Source organism: Lygodium microphyllum, chromosome 1 (assembly GCF_053477565.2).
Source record: "Lygodium microphyllum isolate KBCC chromosome 1, Lygodium_microphyllum_v1.1.10, whole genome shotgun sequence".
Taxonomy (NCBI): Eukaryota; Viridiplantae; Streptophyta; class Polypodiopsida; order Schizaeales; family Lygodiaceae; genus Lygodium; species Lygodium microphyllum.
This window is the reverse complement of record NC_141135.1, coordinates 40,963,312-40,983,893: the sequence shown is the minus strand read 5'-3', so window position 1 is coordinate 40,983,893 and position 20,582 is coordinate 40,963,312. Positions and strand designations below refer to the sequence as shown.

The 20,582-nt window shown below is 45.6% G+C and overlaps 1 protein-coding gene across 1 annotated transcript in view; it reads right to left on the bottom strand.

The window, feature by feature from the left end:
- LOC148041028 (protein yippee-like At4g27745) overlaps window positions 1–19,572 on the bottom strand; it is a 41,669-nt gene extending 22,097 nt beyond the window's left edge. Inside the window, exon 1 of the mRNA XM_087675599.1 lies at window positions 19,082–19,572. Coding sequence (XP_087531725.1) covers window positions 19,082–19,177 — 96 coding nt within the window. The 5' untranslated portion in view covers window positions 19,178–19,572. The remainder of the gene's footprint in view (window positions 1–19,081) is intronic.
- Between the last annotated feature and the right edge of the window lie 1,010 nt (window positions 19,573–20,582).

Sequence of the window (20,582 nt, the reverse complement as noted above, 5' to 3'; positions counted from 1 at the left end):
GCAGGAGTTGATCAACCGAACACGTGACAAGGCACATCGGACAACTACAACAGGTCAGACTACAACTGGTTAGACAGTTTTGGTAATCGGTTGCATTTAATGCAATAACCTGACTTATTTAATGTATTTTTCTTGGACTATTTATAGGCCCCGATTTCCACACTCTTGTGCAATTGTGCTCTTGGTTTTCAAGCTGCAAACCGTGCAGACTACTCTCAAGGTTCAAGGAGAGTGAGATCTTTGAGGTGGAGACATACACAGACATTCTCTCTACGCCCGTGTATATATCTAAATCCTTATACAGCATTCTTCATTGCAGATTTTCTATGTTTTACTCTCTCTCTCTCTCTCTCTCTCTCTCTCTCTCTCTCTCTATTCACTCTCTGTCTTGGTCATATGCTTACGCACTCCTTCACTCTGACATGGTATTAGAGCATTGAAGGATTGACCAAGGGTGAACCTACCTCAAGAGGAGATTTCAGCACGACACCAAGCTGTGTTTTCAGCGTTCAAGGGCAAGCAAGAGGGTTGTGCATCAGAACAAGGCTGAGGTGAGTGTGGACATGCAAGAAAGGAGAAGATTTGCTGAAGCTACTGCTGATTTTTGCTGTTAGAGAAGGAAGAAGGCTGGGTTTTGGGCCTTCAAGTGTAGATTTTACCTTTTCATCGCCTCCGACGGGTGAAGAGGGAGGAGCACAAGGATGTCTTCTAAGGCTGAGACAAAGTTTCAGGTGATCACAGACCGGAAGATTTCCATGTTACGGACTCTTCTATCACTTCAAAAGCTGAATGGCGAGAACTACCGCATCTGGCGAGTTATGATGCTTGCCATTTTGGAGTCCTATGATTTGGCGGAGCTTGTTACGAAGGCTATTCATTGTCCTTCGCAAGACGAGTCCACACTCTCTTCCAATGATAAGTTGGAGTTGGTAAAGACTCAGGCACATTGGGACAAACTCAATGCTCACATCCGCTCATTTTTATTTCTCTCATGCACTATAGCTGTGATATCTCATATAGAGCATTTGACAGTGGCTCGAGAGATATCGCTGGAGCTTGATCTGATGTATAATCACATGACCATCATGAAACAAGTTTCTTTGGAAGTGCAGATAAGGACCATGAGTGTCAACAAGTCATCTACTATGTGGGAGCATATTAACGAGCTGAGGCAACTTCAGATGAAGGTACAAAATGTAGGGAAGGTGATCACTTCTGAAGACATGGCGATAACTCTTCTTTCATAGTTACCGCCCCATTTTAGTGGTTTTATTCCGCCTTGATTGCTTTAGGGCGATCTGAGACTCTTCAATGGGAGTATTAGAGCTAGATAGCTGGTCATTCCTTGGACAGGTAACAGGTACAGCAGGTTTCCCAGAGAACGATTGGTGCATGAGTGCCACATGGCAGCTGCCACATGTTAGGTGACAGCAGTTTGCAGGTTGGACAGCTGGTCGGCCAATTTGCCAATTGCTGACCGGTCACCGACCTGCTATTTCTAGGTTTTTTTGTTGGCCTATTTATTGGCCCTGATTTCAGCAGTCTTTCACAGCTCTCACAAATTTCAAACTGCAAACCGTGGAGACTGTCCTCAAGGCTGATGGAGACTGAGATCTTCAAGGTGGAGATATATGCAAACATTCTCTCTTCACCCATGTATATTTCTGCATCCTTGTACAGCATTTTACATATACAAATTTTCTATGTTTCACTGTCTCTTTTTCTCTCTCTATTCACTCTCTGTCTTGGTCATTTGCTTCCGCATTGCTTCACTCTAACATGGTATCAGAGCATTGAAGGACTAACCTATGGTGGACCTACCTGAAAAGGAGATTTCACCACGACACTAAGCTGTGTTTTCAGTGTTCAAGGGCGAGCAAGAGGGCTACGCATCAGAACAAGGTTGAGACAAGCATAGGCATGCGAGAAAGGAGAAGATTTGCTAAAGTTGCTGCTCGTTTTTGTTGTTAGAGAAGGAAAGGCTGTATTTTGAGCCGTTGAGTGCAGATTTTACCTTTCATTGCCTCCGGTGGGTAAAGAAGGAGCGGGATGAGTGGACAAGAGCCCTAGCAAGCTCATTCTCATAGTCTGAGGGGGCTGTTTTTGTGTTTTGTGTAGGTATTGTAGGTGAAGATGTCTTCTGAGGCCAATACAGAGTTTCAGGCGATCGTGAAGAAGGTGCCCGTCTTACCAACTCTTCCATCAAATCAAAAGCTTGCTAGCCAGAATTACCGCATCTAGCGGGTCATGTACTTGCCATTCTAGAGCCCTATGATTTGGCAGAGCTTGTTACGAAGGCTAATCATCGTCTTTCTTCATGATACAAGTCCCGACTCTCTTCTAGTGATAAGGTGGAGTTGACAAAGGCTCAAGCACATCGAGATAAACTCAATGCTTGCATTCACTCATTTTTATTTCTCTCATGTACTACAGCTGTGATCTCTTATAGAGCATTTGACGGTGGCTCGAGAGAGATGGCTGGAGCTTGATCAAATGTATAATCACATGACCGTCATGAAATGAGTTTCTTTGGAAGTGCAGATGAGGACCATGAGTGTCAACAAGTCATCTTCTATATGGGAGTATATTAACAAGCTAAGGCAACTTCAAAAGCAGGTACAAAATGCGCGGAAGGTGATCACTTCTGAAGACATGGCGATAACTCTTCTTTCGCAGTTACCTCCCCGTTCCAATGGTTTTTATTCCGCCTTGATTGCTTCAGGGTGGTCTGAGACTCTTCGGTGGGAAGAGTTAGTTCCTATGGTCTTGGACCAAGAGGTGCAATTGAAAGGGACCAATGCTTCTAAATCTAAGGCCTTAGTTGGTTAGTCCTCTCAGAAAAAGGGGAAGGACCAAAAGAAAAAGAAGGAAGACAAATCCAAGAAGGACAAAGAAAAGGAGTCTACTTGTCACATCTGCAGTAAAACAAGTCGCTGGAAGAAGGATTGCCTCGATAAGGAGAAGGAGAAGGAGAAGAATGAGAAATCTTCAAAGGATTTTGGCGCAGTGGCTGCTCCCTCATCAGCTGCTTTTCTCCACTTAGAGGTGGTCGAGGATATTATTTTCTATTTTGCATGTTTATGTCACATAGTTTGGTCACTTACTCTACTTTACATCTTTCAGGTGTAAACGCACCTTAACAACCCTAAGGTCTAAGGATTGTACTCATTTTGGAGATTGCATCGTGTATTGGGTTGTTTTCACTCTCTCTTTCTCTCTACTGTTTACTTTGTACTCTCAGCTGAGAGCTTCCATTTTGGTATCAGAGCTCAAGCTCAACATGATCCAGCTTTCCACTCAAGGCTCATCAGCCTTTATCCTTGGCTTGTCCAAGCCTGCCACCCTAGAGGCTCACCCGCCTACTGCCTCTAGTCCAATTGCAACTCCCGCCACCAACGCCAACTCCATCGCCCTAGTCTGTTTGGTGCCACCCCCAAGTTCATTTGCGCCACCAGTAGCAACAACACCATGTTGAGCTAAAAATGCATTAGCTTTACTTAAACAACCCCAAAACTTGCTTAATTAATGAAGAAACCTTGTTTATTTAAAAGAAACACGATCCTAGAGAGTTTCTATGTCCCATAAGCACAAATCCACTTGGGAAGGCCCAAACTTTCTATAAATACGTATGTTGCCCTCCATTCACCCAACAATCTCGTTTTTGCAGATTTTAGGTGTTTCAGCTTGCTGCCCACGCCCTGTTCACGGAGGACATCTCAGCCGAAGCTGTCCATGGCTGTCTACATCAATTTCCAGCCCTCTTCTCGTAGTTTGGAGCTGATCCCAGCCAGGTGACTGATGTTCCTGCACAGACCTGCTGTCTGCTTTCCCACTTCCCTTCACACCATTTACATTCCCCTATCAAACACCTCATGTTGCACATCACACCGCACCGGGGGGTTATGGAAACATAGACACCGCCTTTAGGACCTCATCCTTTCCTCCATCGGGTGGTGTTCCACCTACTTCTCATACACTTTCACGATCATTGCAGCCTAGGTATCCCACCCCAATCTCTCTGGAGTGTGGATCAGTTGGTACCACAGCTTGCCTCTATAGCATTACCTAGTGGACCTCTTGGTCATTCTACTGTGCCCCAGCCGAGCTTTGGACAAGGCTTTCGTCTCCCAGTGCCTCCACCTCCATCGGCACCTTATGGAAACATTCATGTTCCAATGCCTCCGCATCGATCGGCACTCATTGGACACTCCCAGTCTATTTCTTCCTACCCATCTTTTCCCCCTCATTCTTCCTATCAAACACATCCACCACCACTATCTTACCCTCCACCTCCATCTTATTTCACTTTCCCGATACCTCATGGTTCCGACTCATCTTCTGCCAAGCATGCTTTCAATGATAAGACTCATTTTAACGGATCCAACTTTACCACTCGGTCGAACTTGATGAGACATGTCCTTGACTCCCACAACCTATGGGATCTTGTGCAAGGGTTGGAACCCCAACCCGATCCCGCACTTGCTCCATACGAGGTTGTCCGCTCATGGAAGGCTAGGAATGCCTCCGCTATTGTCGAGTTGATGCATGGCTTATTGCCTAAGTTTCACTCTCAGCTTTAGTATTTTGACTTAGCATCAGAACAATGGGCATACTTGACTAACCGCTATGCGGCTCGGGATAGGACTCGTCGTATAAATCTTGACCATGAGCTCCAACTCTTTAAAATCACAAACAGGGATGACTTGAAAGTCAAGTTGGCTGAGTATCGGCAACTTCTTGCTGAATTCTCCACTGCGGGAACTCCCAAGTCCTCTGACAATCAAGTCACATTGTTTTTTAACAAACTCCCCGGGAAATACTTCAATTTTGTGGAAGGTATAGTTTCAAGGCCTACCATGCCTACTTTCTATGAATTCGAGTGTCAGCTATTGTGTTACGCATGGTTGTTCGATCAATTTCATATGAATTCTTCCTCAGAGGGGGCTCTTCTTGCTCGTTCTTAGCAGAGGCAACAACAGAAGGGCAAACAAAATCAAGCCTCCACTTAAAATAAAAAACAAAATCAATCTGAGGAATCACAAGGAAACTCCCAGTCACAACTCAAACAAGGGTGGCAGAATGTACCTAAAAAGAATAGGTATTGTCAACATTGTCAAAAGACTGGTCTTTTTACGACGAGTGTTGCTCAAAGGCTAGGGGCACAACACCCAAATCTAAGTCTCGAACCCCCGCCCCTCAATAGAGCAACCCCCAATTGGGGAGGCAGGGTGATGGCAAGGGGCAGTTTAAAGGTCAGACTCATATTGCCACCGCTCAGCCATCTCAATCGACAACGTTCTCAACTTCAAAGGGCTTGTCTGACTGGTCTGCAGAGGCCCACATCGTCTCCATAGAGACATCAAATGCAAGTCTCGTCCACATCTGTGAGTTGCCTTCCGACGAGGTTACTGCAGAGGCCCACTCATCACAACCGAGCACTTCAGCTCTTGTTTGGATTGTGAATAGTGGAGCTACACATCATATGACTCCTATAGTGGACATTTGCTCTTCCCGAGCCCTTGTAGCCGGGCGGGTTCACGTGAAACAACTCTGTCAAGATTCAGGCTCAAGGTAGCGTCAATTTTGCCACTGGCAAGGATCCAAATCTGGCTTCGCTGGACAATGTATACCATGTCCCCCAGCTTGGGGTGAACTTGTTATCTATTCAGTAGCTTTGCCGATTGGGGTGAGCAATTTTCTTTACAGCGACCACAGTCGAGATCCTTGACTCTCAGACTGGTTTAATTATTACTCACGGTGAGACACAGCCTAATGGCCTTTACCACATGACTCGCTTTCTGACCGAGCCGACAAGCGAGGGCTCCATGTTCCATAGCTTCCAGGCCTTAGCCACATCTCGAGAGCCTACGAACAATGAGTGTCTTTGGTACTTTCGCTTAGGGCATCTTGGTTAAGACTCTCTTTATAAGTTATCTATCCCCCCATCAGCTGGTTGAGTGCCTTCCCTGTCTAAAACTAGCTCACGATGTCTGTAAAGCTTGTCAGCTCGGAAAGCAGCACCGTATCCCATTCCCTCAACAGTCCACACGTCATGCTGAGGAGCCTCTTAGATTAATTCATATTGATCTTTGTGGACCAACATCCACTGCCGCCTTGAATGGCACGTTGTACTTCTTTTTTATAGTGGATGATCATTCTAGATACATGTGGGTGTACTTCCTCAAGCATAAGTCCAATGCTTTTATCAATTTTTATGCTTGGGTGTTGCTGGTTCATAACCAGATTGGTCGTCATGTTGGTTGCATGAGGAGTGATAGCAGTGGTGAGTTTATCTCCCACGAGTTTTTCGAGTTTCTCTTGAAGCATGGCATCTCTCGCCAGCTCACCTCTACTAACTCCCCCTCTCAGAATAGAGTTGTAGAGCGTAGGAACCAGACAGTCATGGAAATGGCACACTCTATGCTGTTCACAGCAGAGCTTCCTAAACGCTTTTGGGTCAAGGCTGTTAAAACTTCGGTGTACATCCTCAACCGGTGCCTGACTGTGGCTCTTCTTCAGAAGACCCCGTATGAGGCATCTTTTAACTCTCGGCCTGTCATTTTCCACTTCAGAGTCTTCGGGTGTCATGCCTACACACACGTGCCTGATAATAAGATAGGAAAGCTCACTCCCCGAGCTGATCTCCTTATTTTTGTTGGATACTCCTCTGAAGCGAAAGCCTATCGTTTGTTCGATCCTCGAACAAACAAGGTGATCGTTAGGAGGGACGTCGTTTTTTATGAGAGGGATATTGTGCAATCCTTTGCACAGGATTCCGATCCTATTCTTCCTTCCATATCATTGGAGATCGTACCCATTGAGCCTGTGGTCTACTTCCCGCTCCTAACATTCCTACAGATTCTTCATCTCCCAGGCAACCTCCACGAGACCTGTTATCTCGATAGTACCAGCAAACTATGCGGGATTCGGGGATCCTACCACCGGATTTCACTCCGGAGGGACCTAGAAGATCTGCCCGGTTTGCTCCTCAGGCTTCATTTGCGTCGTTGTTTACAGCCGATTACATAGCGCATAGTGAACCAAATACATAGCAGGAGACTTTTCAACACCCTCAATGGCGAGAGGCCATGGAGAATGAGCTAGAGAGTATTGACTAAAATGAGACTTGGACATTGGTGGATCATCCAAGCCACAAGAAAGTCATCGAGACAAAGTGGATTTTTAGGACCAAGCTAAAAGCTTATGGGACTTTAGATAAGCACAAGGCTCGCCTTTTTGTGCAAGGGTTTCGACAGAAGCATGGCATTGATTATGAAGAGATTTTACCTCCTATTGCATGGTTGACATCTTTCTGGTTGCTTCTCGCGCTAGTCGCTCATCACGATTGGCCGATATATCAAATGGATGTCAAGAGTGCCTTCTCGAATGGTTATTTGGAGGAGGAAGTCTATGTGGAGCAGCCACCGAGCTTTCCTTCAAGGAACCCAAGGGATAAGGTATTCCACTTGCAGAAAGCTCTTTATGGATTGAAGCAAGCACCGCGATCTTGGTTCCATAGGATGGATGACTTCTTACGGACTCATGGATACCATTCTAACCCTTATGACCCAAACTTATATGTTCGATCTACTGCAAAAAGGGGGTCAGGTATATCCTGATATATGTTGACGACTTACTCATCACACGCTCAGATTCTACTGCACTAGCAGACATCAAGGCAAAGCTTAGTGCTACTTTTGAGATGTGTCAGAGTGCAGCGGTGCGGAAGCGTAGGACTGAGAGAGAGAGAACGCAGAGAGAAAAGGGAGAGAAAGAGACAGTGTACAATGAAGATCTACTGTATAAAGAATGCTGAATACAAAGATATACACGGGCGCAGTGCGCTGGACTGCGTGTCTCCACCTCGACGATGCGACCTGCTGTCCACCTCGAAGTCTGCTGCAGTCTGCACTGTCTGCTATCTGAAATCTGTGAACAGAGACAGAAATCTGCACGGCACCGGTCTGTAATCTGCGACAGAGAATAGTGGCCAGACTGCTGAAAACGTCAGCAATAAATAGGCGAAAAATCACCTAGAACGGGGCTCAAAAATGGGGCGCAGCCTGATAAAAATGGCTGCCGGCAGTCGGACTGCCACGTGGCAGTCCGACTGCACAGTCCGACTGTGCAGCTGGTCCGACTGCTGGACCAGCTGTGCTGCTGCCTAAAAAACAGGCTATGAACTCTAACACCCCCTCTCAGAGCCTGGACAGGGCAGAAGCCTGAGGGATCTGGAATGTTGCCGAAGTAGAGCCTGAGGAAGCGCCTTCGTAAACAAATCCGCAAGATTATCCTCCGTCTTGCAATACTCCACAGTGATGGTCTCATCCAGAAGCTTTTCTCGAATGAAGTGGTACTGAATCTCAATGTGCTTCGTCCGGGCATGAAAAATAGGGTTCCTTGCCAAGGCAATGCAACTCTCATTGTCACATCGCAGCAATGTAGGACGAGGCTGGGGGCACCCAAGCTCCTCCAACAATCTCCGAAGCCACGCTACCTCGCATGTGGTGGAAGATGCGGCCCGATACTCCACCTCAGTAGACGAAAGGGCTACCGTGGGCTGCTTCTTGCTACTCCATGAAATAACACCTGCACCCAAAGTAAAGTAGTAACCTGTTGTAGACCGCCTGTGGTCCACGTCACCGGCCCAATCCGAGTCGCTCCAACCTGCAAGTACAAGATCTGAGCCATCTGTCCCTGCGGGGTAATGAATCCCCAAATCAGACGTCCCCCTTAGATACCGAAGTATCCTCTGAGCAGCCTGCCAATGCACCGTCTTAGGTTCACTCATGAACCCTGCCAAGAGCCCAACAGCAAAACATAGATCAACCCTCGTGTTGAGAAGCCAAATCAAGGACCCTATCAACTGTCGATAGCGGGAAGTATCCGCCAAAGGAGAAGCTGAGTGGGAAGTGGCCTTCCAGTTCGGATCCATAGGAGTAGAGAGGGCCCGACAATCTTCCATCTCAAAAGTCACCAAGAGCTCCTGTACATATCTCTGTTCGGAGAGAAAGATCCCCCTCTGAGACTGATAAATCTCATGGCCTAAAAAGAAATGGAGTAGCCCCAAATCCGTCATCTCGAACGTCCGATGTAAAGCTGACTTTGTCTCCTGGACCTGCCGTGCATCATCACCTGTGACAATCAAATCATCAACATATAATACAAACAGCACACAACCTTCCCCGGAAGTGTGAACATACAGCTGCGGATCGGCCTTGGACCGCCGATATCCCAACTGAGTCTGGAGGAACGAATCAATCTTCTCATTCCAAGCTCGCGGGGCCTGCTTGAGACCATACAGGGCCTTCTTCAACCTGTAGACTTTCCCATCCGAAGAACCAAAGCCAGGAGGCTGCTCAACGTAGATCTCCTCCTTCAAATCACCATTCAGGAAGGCCGATTTCACATCCAACTGATAAACAGGCCATCTCCTATGGCCAGCCAAAGCAAGAACAGCTCTAATGGTTGCCATACGAGCTGTAGGGGCAAAGGTGTCATGACAATCAATCCCTGGGCGCTGGGCAAAACCCTTAGCAACAAGGCGAGCCTTGTACTTATCCAAAGTACCATCACTGAGATATTTGGTCTTGAAGACCCACTTGACTCCAATCACCTTCTTCTTCGGGGGGCGTGGCACAAGTGACCAAGTGCCATTCCTCTCAATAGCCTCCAACTCAGCTTCCATAGCTTTCTTCCATGGGGCGGACTGTAAAGCCTCCTTCACGGAGGTGGGCTCACGATCCTGCATAACTCGGGACATCAAACAATAATTGGAGCAAACAAGCTCCGAAGAATGCGCCTGGTGCCTCCGTGACCGCCGCGGACCATCCTGCGGTCCCCACTCCTCAGGAACCCCCTCGATCCCTGAATCACGGAGTGTGTCACGGGCCCAGCGAGGAGGAGGCCGAACCTCCCCTCGTCGTTCTCCATCAATAGAAGACTCTGGAATGTCCACCGATGGTAACTCCTCAGAAGGATCCGGTGGAACAGTAGACTCTGTGTCAGAAACAGAATCATAATCAAACGGCACAGGCTCCAGTGGAACTGTAGAAGGAGCCAAACTCTCCCCTGGATCTCCAAGAACGGGATGCTCCTCACCCGTTGAAGAAGCCGGAACCTCCACAAACCGCACATCACGGCTAGTATATACATCCCGCTTGACGGGATCATACAGTCGGTAGCCTTGGGACTGGGAGCTGTAGCCAACAAATACCTGTTTTCGGGAAGCTACTTCAAATTTGTCACGGTGAGCCTTGGGAATGTGAACATAGGCATCACACCCAAAGACCCGAAAGTAAGAAACATCTGGCTTCGTCCCAAAATAAGCCTCAAATGGAGTCATCCCTTCCACGGCCGAAGTAGGGGATCGATTAAGGATGTGGACTGCAGTAGCCACAGCCTCGGCCCACAGAACCTGAGGGGTCTGTCGGTGCTCCATCATGGTGCGCGCCATCTCGATCACACTGCGGTTCTTCCGTTCTAGAATACCATTTTCTTGAGGAGTATTGGTATTGGCAAACTCCTGGTGAATTCCTCTATCTGCACAAAATCGAGCAAATTCATTAGACACAAATTCACCTCCCTTGTCGGATCGCAAGGTCTTCAACTTCCGGCCTGATCGGTTCTCCTCAAAGAGAAGCCAATCCTTGAAGTGCGAGAAAGCTTCTGACTTTAGTGCCAAAAAGTAGGCCCATGTCATCCTGCTATAGTCATCCACGATCAGCATGAAGTACGAGCTCCCACGCAGGGACTCATTCCTCATAGGGCCACATAGATCCGTAGATACTAGCTCCATCGATGAAGTAGACCGCCGCGAAGCTGTGTGGGGAATGGCATCCCGATGCTGCTTCCCCCGTATGCAGGAGACACATGGCTGCTGGCTCACCACTATATCCGGCAACCCTCGAACAAGCTGTCCACGTGACGCCTTCCGAAGATAGTCATAGTCCAGGTGACCAAACCGAGCATGCCATAATTCAGACTGTGACTCTGAGGTAAGAAGAAGAGAAGAGAGGGCAGTGGAAGACTTCAGTTTGTAAATGCCGTTCTCCTCATATCCAGATGATAGAACCTTCCTCGATTCACGATCAAGGACTCGCACAGTAGAACTGTCAAATTCCACCAAAAGACCAAGGGAGCAAATCTTATGAACTGAAAGGAGATGGTACCCTAATCCTGGTACATGCAAAACCTCTGAGATATGGGTGCCACCTCGTCCATCCGGAATAAGCTGCATCTTACCCCGACCTGCAATAGAAACTGAAGAGCTGTCTCCAATGAGAACCTGCCCACGCGAAGGTCGCAGCTGGGCAACACCATCTGATGAAGGAGTCATGTGCCGTGAGGCACCACTATCAATAATCCACTCTCGAGATTGGGGAGCCGCCATCGCAGCATCAGAAGCATTCGGTGAAGCGTCCTCAATGACAACTAAATGTAGAAATGCAGCTGATGAGGGTGCAGCCACCGCTCCAGAATCCTTGGTTTCCTTCTTCTTGGTGTCCTTCGAGTCTTTGTCAGGGCAATCCTTCTTCCAATGGCCAGTCTTTCCACAAATATGGCATGTGGAGTCTTTGTCCTTGTCCTTCTCCTTGTCCTTCTTGGACTTGTTATCCCCCTTCTTCTTCTTTTGATCCTTCCCCTTCTTCTGAGAGGCTTGACCTGTCAACGCCTCCGTCTTGGAAGCATTCTGTCCCTTTAATTGTTCCTCTTGGTCCAAGACCATAGGAACCAACTCTTCCCACCGAAGAGTAGACTCTCGCCCCGAAGCAATAAGGGCAGAGTAGAATGTACCGAATCGTGGCGGCAACTGGGACAAGAGTGTAATCGCCATGTCTTCGGAGGAAATTGGCTTCCCCGCATTCTGAACCTGCATCTGTAGCTGCCTTAGCTTGTTAATGTGTTCCCTTAGCGAAGAAGACTTATTGACGGACAAGGTCTGCATCTGTACCTCCAAAGAAACCCTCTTCATCAGGGTCATCCAATTGTACATTTGATCAAGCTCCAGCCAAATCTCACGAGCCACCGTCAAGTGCTCGATGTGAGCGATCACGGCTGTAGTGCATGATAGAAAGAGAAAGGATCGAATCCTAGCATTCAGTTTGTCCCAATGAGACTGGGCCCTGGCCAACTCCGCACGAGCATCGGAAGAGAGTTTGGACTCATCTCTTACCGAAGGCCGGTCAATATCTTCCTGTACCAACTCCGCCAAGTCATAGGACTCCAGAATGGCCAATATCATAACACGCCAAATGCGGTAGTTGTCGCCGTCGAGCTTCTGATCTGTAGGAAGAGCCGGTAGGACAAGCACCTTCCGGTCCATAATCGCCTGGAACTCCAAGTCCATCTCTGTAGACATCTTCACCTGCAATGCCTTCTCAAACGCAAAAGCAGCCCCCTCTGACTGAGTAAACTCAGCCTTCTAAGGCTCTTCCGCGTCCCGAAGCTTCTTCACCCGCCGGAGGCGATGAAAAAGCAAAACCTGCACTTTTAGGTTGAAAACTCAAACTTTCTCCACGTCAAACAGCAGTAATCAGCAGCAAATCCACCACCTGTACTCCTTTCCTGTGCGCCCACACTCGTTTCAGCCTTGTTCCAAGGCGCAGCCCTCCTGTCTGCCCTTAAACGCAAAAAACGCAAATTTGTGTCGCGATGGAAACTCCTCTTCAGGTTGATTCTGCGCTCAGTCAGCCCTCAAACACTGCTCTGATACCATGTCAGAGTCCAGCGGTGCGGAAGCGTAGGACTGAGAGAGAGAGAACGCAGAGAGAAAAGGGAGAGAAAGAGACAGTGTACAATGAAGATCTGCTGTATAAAGAATGCTGAATACAAAGATATACACGGGCGCAGTGCGCTGGACTGCGTGTCTCCACCTCGACGATGCGACCTGCTGTCCACCTCGAAGTCTGCTGCAGTCTGCACTGTCTGCTGTCTGAAATCTGTGAACAGAGACAAAAATCTGCACGGCACCGGTCTGTAATCTGCGACAGAGAATAGTGGCCAGACTGCTGAAAACGTCAGCAATAAATAGGCTGCAGGCAGCCTGATAAAAATGGCTGCAGGCAGCCTGATAAAAATGGGGCGTAGCCTGATAAAAATGGGGTGCAGCCTGATAAAAATGGGGCTCAAAAATGGGGCGCAGCCTGATAAAAATGGCTGCAGGCAGTCGGACTGCCACGTGGCAGTCCGACTGTGCAGCTGGTCCGACTGCTGGACCAGCTGTGCTGCTGCCTAAAAAACAGGCTATGAACTCTAACAGTCAGACCTTGGTTTGTTGCCTTATTTTTTGGAGATGGAGGTAGTTCATTCTGGGGAATGTATTTTTGTGTCATAGCAGAAATACGCTCTTCAACTAGTGGAGCAGCACGCTTCGGATCAAACACGGCCAGTGGCCACGCCTCTTGATTCTACTATCCACTTGTCGAAGAATACCCTAGGACAGCCCTTCAATGCACATACCTATCACTCTGTTGTAGGAAAACTTCTTTGGTTAATTCCCACTAGGCCAGATTTAGCTTAATCAATATTTCACAACACCTAGGATGTCACATTGGATTGCATGTCTTTGTGTGTTGCATTATTTACGGTGTACTTATTCTTATGGCCTGACATATGGTTCTAGTTTATGTTTGCACGGGTACACTGATTCTGATTGGGCGGGAGATCCCGACACTCGGTGTTCTCATGGCGGCTACCTCTTTACCTTAGGCACGGCTCCCATTTCTTGGTCAATCCGTAAGCAAGAGATGGTGGCGGCTTCCACAGCCAAGGCTAAGTACCGGGCTCTCTTCAATGGCACCGCCGAGGCCATCTACCTCAGGAGTTTACTAGCGGCACTTCATTTCCCATGCGACTCTCCCACCATTGTCTACTACGACAACCAAAGTGCCATTGCCCTTGTGGGCAATCCAATCATTACACCCCAGATGCGGCATGTGGGAGTCCGCTTCCATTTTTCCAAAGAGCAGGTTAAGCTAGGCATTATCCGTCTAGAGTTTGTGCCTATATTTGACAATTTTGTAGATATTTTAACCAAAGTCGTCAACCGACCGGTTCTTCAATACCTGTTACCCAAGATCAGTTTGGGTATACCCTTTCTACTTCTTCAGCTTAACAAGGAGAGGGTGCTTCCCTCTTGCTTTGCCTTCCACTTTGAGAGGGGACAGCTTCTACTCTTGATAGTGGCAGTGATGATGCTTACAGTTTTAAGACATTCATTCATTTATTGTATTATGGACATTTGCAACTTCATCGGCATTGTAATAATGATATGATTGTAAAAGGGCGCTTGGGCAAGTGAACAATTCCCCTGAGAGGACACTGTCTAAGTGGCACCGTTGCATCACATCTTGCGTGAGTATGACATCTTGCATCACCCTTTGCATTACCCCATGCATTGGTATTCTGTTCATGTAAACATGCATCTATGCACATTTATCCCTTTTAGGCCTTTTGGAGTGGTCGACTCTGGTTCCACCATATTTGTGGCATTACCCATGGCAATCTCCAAGGCAGTTATTTCTTTTGCTTGCTTGCTTTGCTTGTCTTGCTTGCTTCACATATTTGCTATATACACAACTTAGTCTTATTCTTCTTTGCCGACACCCAATAATGGTAGGGATAGTATGCTTGTTTTGTGAAGGTCTTGGGTCTTACCATCCTTTATCATTCTCCCGTTTGGGACATGGATACTCAATAGAACGAAAACTAATTTGAACCCCCCACTTAATGCTAAATCAATCACCAAAAAAAACCCTCCAGAGCAATCCATAGCTGATTCCATCCGCCTTTGTAGGGCTTGGTAGGCCACTGGGCAGCCGACGTCCATCCTTTATTTGATGACCTGTCCTCTCTAGGGTGATCACTTGGGCTCCCTTGGTAAGATTACCATTGCCTCTGTAGTCTTAGTAGGCCACTGGGCAGCTGACGCGCAACCTTTGTCCGATGCTTTGGGTGCTTTGGGGTGGGACACCTTGGGGTAAAAGATCTTTCTCGTGGCACCGTTGTTAGGCCTAAGAGGGGGTGTTGAGCTAAAAATGCATTAGCTTTACTTAAACAACCCCAAAACTTGCTTAATTAATGAAGAAACCTTGTTTATTTAAAAGAAACGAGATCCTAGAGAGTTTCCGTGTCCCATAAGCACAAATCCACTTGGGAGGGCCCAAACTTTTTATAAATACGTATGCTGCCCTCCATTCACCAAACAATCTCGTTTTTGCAAATTCTAGGTGTTTCAGCTTGTTGCCCATACCCCGTTCGCGGAGGCCATCTCAGTCAAAGTTGTCCATTGTTGTCTACATCAGTTGACGCCTGATTTCCAGCCCTCTTCTCGCAGTTTGGAGCTGATCCCAAGCAACTATTGTTCCTGCACATACCTGCTACCGTACTGCCTGCAACGTCATCTACATCCTGCGTTTGGCAGTTTTTCTCTCTCCTCCAACTATCGCCCAGCTTTTACAAGCTATCCTGCCTGCGTTTTTAGTCTTTATCTCTCCTCACTGCTATCTCCATCAGATCTAGCTTCTCACTACTACGTTTACTGATGTTCGACATCTGGAGACAGCCTTGCTGCGATTCGGGATTCGTTCAGAGTACGACACACTCTCCAGCTCATTATTCCTGCCTCGATCCTTGAGATACAGGAGTTCAAGGTTCAATATTCATTTACTGCATAGTGTATTTGCTGCATAAGCATTGTATATTCAGCAGTTACATCACTTCAGTTATTTTCTGTGTTCATTGTCTCTGAGCTACCCTAACCCTAACTATGTTCTTTTATCAATCTGTGCTTTGTCGTATGATTGTTATTTGTGCTTCTGTATCAAAGTATTTCTTTACACACCAACGCCGCCAGCATGCTGTTGGCCAATGCCACTGCCCCTGTGTCTACCAGGCCCACCAGGCACCAGCATCTTCCCGCTTCTCCAAGCCATCAACATCCTCCCGCCCCACCAAGCCAACATTGAAGATAAAAGCAGACATTTATTTATTTTTTATTCAGAAATCTGAACTACAAATTGGGGCTTTTACCCAAGGAGTACATATCTGCTCCTACACGTGCTTTCAAGCACACAAATTGCAAATTCTTGGGATTCAAGTCAGATAATTTGGGGCTTTTGGCTGTTTAGAAGACATTGGCACATGTACTGAAGATTCAGTTTGAAATAGACTGAAATTGTGCATCTTGGACACAGTAAAATTTTGGGGCTTTTGCATTTTTGGTGCTATTGAGCATTGTTTGTGCATTAGACAGTGTATGCATTGGACAGTTGTGATCAAGTGTGACAGAGTTTTGCTAATTACAGCTTCGTGTATGCTGTAATTTCTAGAAATTTGCAGATTTCCATGTTGTTCTAACTTTAGTCCTTGCTTTTGTGTTCTTTGAAACAATGACATTTATCATGACCAATCAAGGACAGAGTGATGTATTCACATATGTATCCAAAGAGGATAGATGGGATGGCAATAACTATTCTCTATGGTCCTTCGTGATGAAGTTGGTTAGTTTGCTCCTAGAAGAAGAGCAAACAAGAAAGAACATTGGGGTAGATGTTGTAGCCTCTAAACACACTTTTATGGCAAGATAAAAGGGCAAGGGCAGCCACTCTAAAAATGCTCTGCAGAGTTTTGGAAGTTCAAGTACTTCACACAGCAACAAGAAACAGAGGGGCATGCAAGCCAAGAAGGGCAAGTGCCATTATTGTAAGAAGCCAAGTCACTGCATCACAGAATGTAAAAAGCGCATTGCCAAGGAGAAGAGGAAGGAATCAAGGATGTCTATTTCTAATGTACCTTCTACTACTACGGAGTCTGCATCTTTTGTTGTTAACCATAACTACTATTTTTACACTTGCAATTATGACTCTTCTTGGGTTGATAGAGCATTCAGCTCTATTGAGGATGCTAGCACTTGGTTCTTTGGCAATGGTGCTTCTAAGCACATTACATCCCACAAGGATTTGTTTTCCTCTGTTATTGCGACTCCTGTTAGCAAATCTATATAATATGCCAACAATGCATCTTACCCCGTTAGAGGTGTTGGGGAGATTATCTTGAAAGCTATTGATGGCTCTATTCTCCGTTTACACGATGTATTATATGTGCCAAGGATAAAGAAGAATTTGTTATCCATTTATTCTTTAGCAAAGTGTGGTATATAGGTCACATTTGATCTATGAGTTAGATGCTTATTCAATTGATCGGTCAATCTATTTGGCATCTACTATTACTCCTACTATGTCACAGACAGAGTTATGGCATGCTCGCACGGGCATGTTAACTATGATAGTTGATGCTTATGCGGAATACTCAGATGCTAGATGGTTTACCTCTTGAGCATTCCTAGGCCAGTTTCTGCTTTCCACGGTCTACCTACACCTATTGAACATTGTTATTGTTATCTCGGATTTTTCTAGGGTCTCCCCTATTTTTCTGGCATTTTTCTCTTTAGTGACCAGCATTTAATGCTGGTCAGCCAGCATTTATGGCCCCTACACGAGCAAGTTGGCTAGTTTTTTGTTGTTTTGGCTAGTTCAAACAGGGTGCTCAATTGTACAAGTCAGCCAGTAGAAATGATGGTGCCAAAAATAGGCAGCTAGTCTACATCACATCTGGCAAAAAGTACATAACTACCCAGATAGATATGCACAAACTCACCACACATGAGATGTATAATCTGCTAACATCTCCAGCCTTCTCTTTTTCACTTGAAATTACTCAATTCACTCCATTGGCAAAGTTTGTTCAAGATTGAAGTTCAGTGTGGATAAAATCCACAACAGTCTTGTATGAAGTACAACATACAACATTAAGCACATAGAAGCAAAGTCTGCAACCACAGTGCACTCTAAAACCAACAACTAGACACAAATCATAGCTTTCTATGCGCAAAACCATCTACAGATGGCTATGGCAGCAAGCTCACACATGCTACACAACACGGATTGGTTAAAAATTTTGTGCATTGGACATGTTTTGTACTGTATGGCAATCACCTCCAGCCTTTTCACCTACTTTCTTTGGATAATCATTCATATACAAACAACAACAAACTCATGACCATAACATGTCAAACACAACATCTCTAATAGCATCTACTAGAGTCAAGACCACCACACAAAACATAAGATCTTTCAATAGATGTACTCAAGACTTCTTCTTGCTACACTCGACTTATTACATGGCTATGTACATCAAGGAAATATAAATGTAGTGTAAAGAGGATCAACTAATCTCATGGATTGCTGTCTCTGTTACTTGCATGACCCCCATTCAATAGCATTGCGACAACCTTGTCACATTTTGCAAACCTATGTGTGTGCCTCCCCCGCCGAAAACATTCATGTATTTTGACCAATTAAGATCAAACCACATGAAGTATGGTGCGAAGCTCGATTGGAATAAGCCTTGGCTTTTCCACACCCTCCCATGTTGTGGTCATCCTATAAGAATGAATACGACAAATCCTAATTGTAATCAGCATTGACTAATTAAGAGTGAGCCACATCATGTACGGTGTGCAGCTTAATTGTTATCAGCCTTGGCTTTTGCATGGTCTCCCCCATCATGGTTGTCCTATAAGACAAACACCACCAATCATCCTACTGATGATCAGTCTTCACAATCCCAGTCTTATTTTATGAGGCTGAAAATCATCTCAAACCTATTCGACATTGGCATCACGATTGCAATCAGCCTCTGCTTTTGTGGCCACCTCAAAACAGCTCAATCGTGTTCAGCCTGAATTTGCAGTCTTATCTCTCAGGGCTGCAATTCATCTCAGATCGTACTCAGCCAAGGGCATTTGTAAACTAGCCTTGCTTCCGGGAATCAGTTCACAAGCACATTTGCATCTTACGTGTCTTGCAGTTTAACGGTCATTGCTTGTATGCGGGACGATCTCTGTCTCTTGAGTCAAGTTTTGGAAGATAAAAGCATTTCGAGAACTTGACGATGTTTATCTCAAATTTTGCATCTCTGCATCCATCTTAAGCACACAAAGGCTGAAGAAGACACCATTGAGGCCCTTGTTTTCTTGTGTTTTTCTTTGGTGAGAGCAGTAGAGTTGGAAGAAAAGGACCTGGAAGGTTTTAGAGATGAGATCGTCATGCGAGGCGACGGGCATACGGCAGTTGCTGCAGCTGTAGAACGCCGCACCGAAGAAGGATTCCGCCATTATCTCTCTGACCGTCTCTCTCTGTCGTCTCCGCTCCTCCAGCAGGTCCTCCCGCAGTTTCCTGTTATTCTTGTTGGTCTTTCCCCAGCATATCCAATCTTGACATCGTCAGGACTCGGGCCTGAAATAGTTGGTCTTTTCCTGTCTTTTTCTTTTTCTTTTTCTTTTCTCAAGAAATTTGAATTAATGAATAGAAATATTTCTCTTTCCCCTTTCCATAAAATGCAATCTATTTGTAAGTATTGATTGAGTACCAACTAGCGAAGAAAGCTCGATCGATAGCAACAGCAGCTCAATTGCTAGGAATTCCATAAAATACAATCTATTTGTAAGTATTGATTGAGTACCAACTAGCGAAGAAAGCTCGATCAATTGCAACAGCAGCTCAATTGCTAGGAATTCTGCTTGAGAAATCCATGGGCCGAAGAGTTTGAATCTTAGATTGAGCAGCTCAATGGTGCCTTAGACTCTTGCCACACATTTAGTCACCACTTGCATTTGCCACCAGTAAAGGTAGCTATAATTTTAGTAAGTAGGAGAGAAAAACAATATTTCACATGCTGCAAACAACTTTTGAAATGTCTGGTAGGTACTCTTGAAGGGGTGCAAAGATTGGAATGAAGCCTAATCACAATCATTTTTAAATTGTCATATTAAAAGGAAAAAAGTACTTGATTGGGTTTCATTCCAATCTCTTCACTCAAAGGTTATTCTAACCTTAAGGTCAAATCCAACTATATCACCGAAAAGCACAGGATGTCACAAAACCTACCAAGTTGAGGGGTGTGAACTTGAGACCACCTCCAACTCACACGCATGCCCAACTAGTGTGAACTTGAGGCATTCTCCAACTCACATGTATGCCCAAGCATTAAAAAAGAAAGCATTGATTGGACTTCATCTCAATCTCCTCAACAAAAGGTTATTATAACCTTAACGTCAAATCCAAGTATTGAGGGATTTGAACTTGAGAACTTCTCCAGGTCACACACACACACCCAACCAGCTAAGGTAGTGCTTATTAGCATGCCTATATATACTTACATAGACATCCTTATCATAGATAGATACATTGCTTTTTTTACAATGTGACATGCATTAGATGTAATTAGACATGTATATACAATTTGCAGTCATATCATTCACTTTATCAAGCCAATAATCAATTGTATCTCTCAGAACCTTTCAACAAATAAACCTTAGAAAAAATTGATTTGCAAAGAAATGACATTTTGGTCAATTCGTGGGAATAACTTATGTTCCTTTCAATTGCCATATCAATATTATCTTATGTTCCTTTCAATCATCATATCAATACCAATAGGACTCATTAAAAATCTACTTTTCCATAATGATATATCAACCTTCAAAGTTGTGAAAGTTTTTCCTTAGATTTTGACCCTAT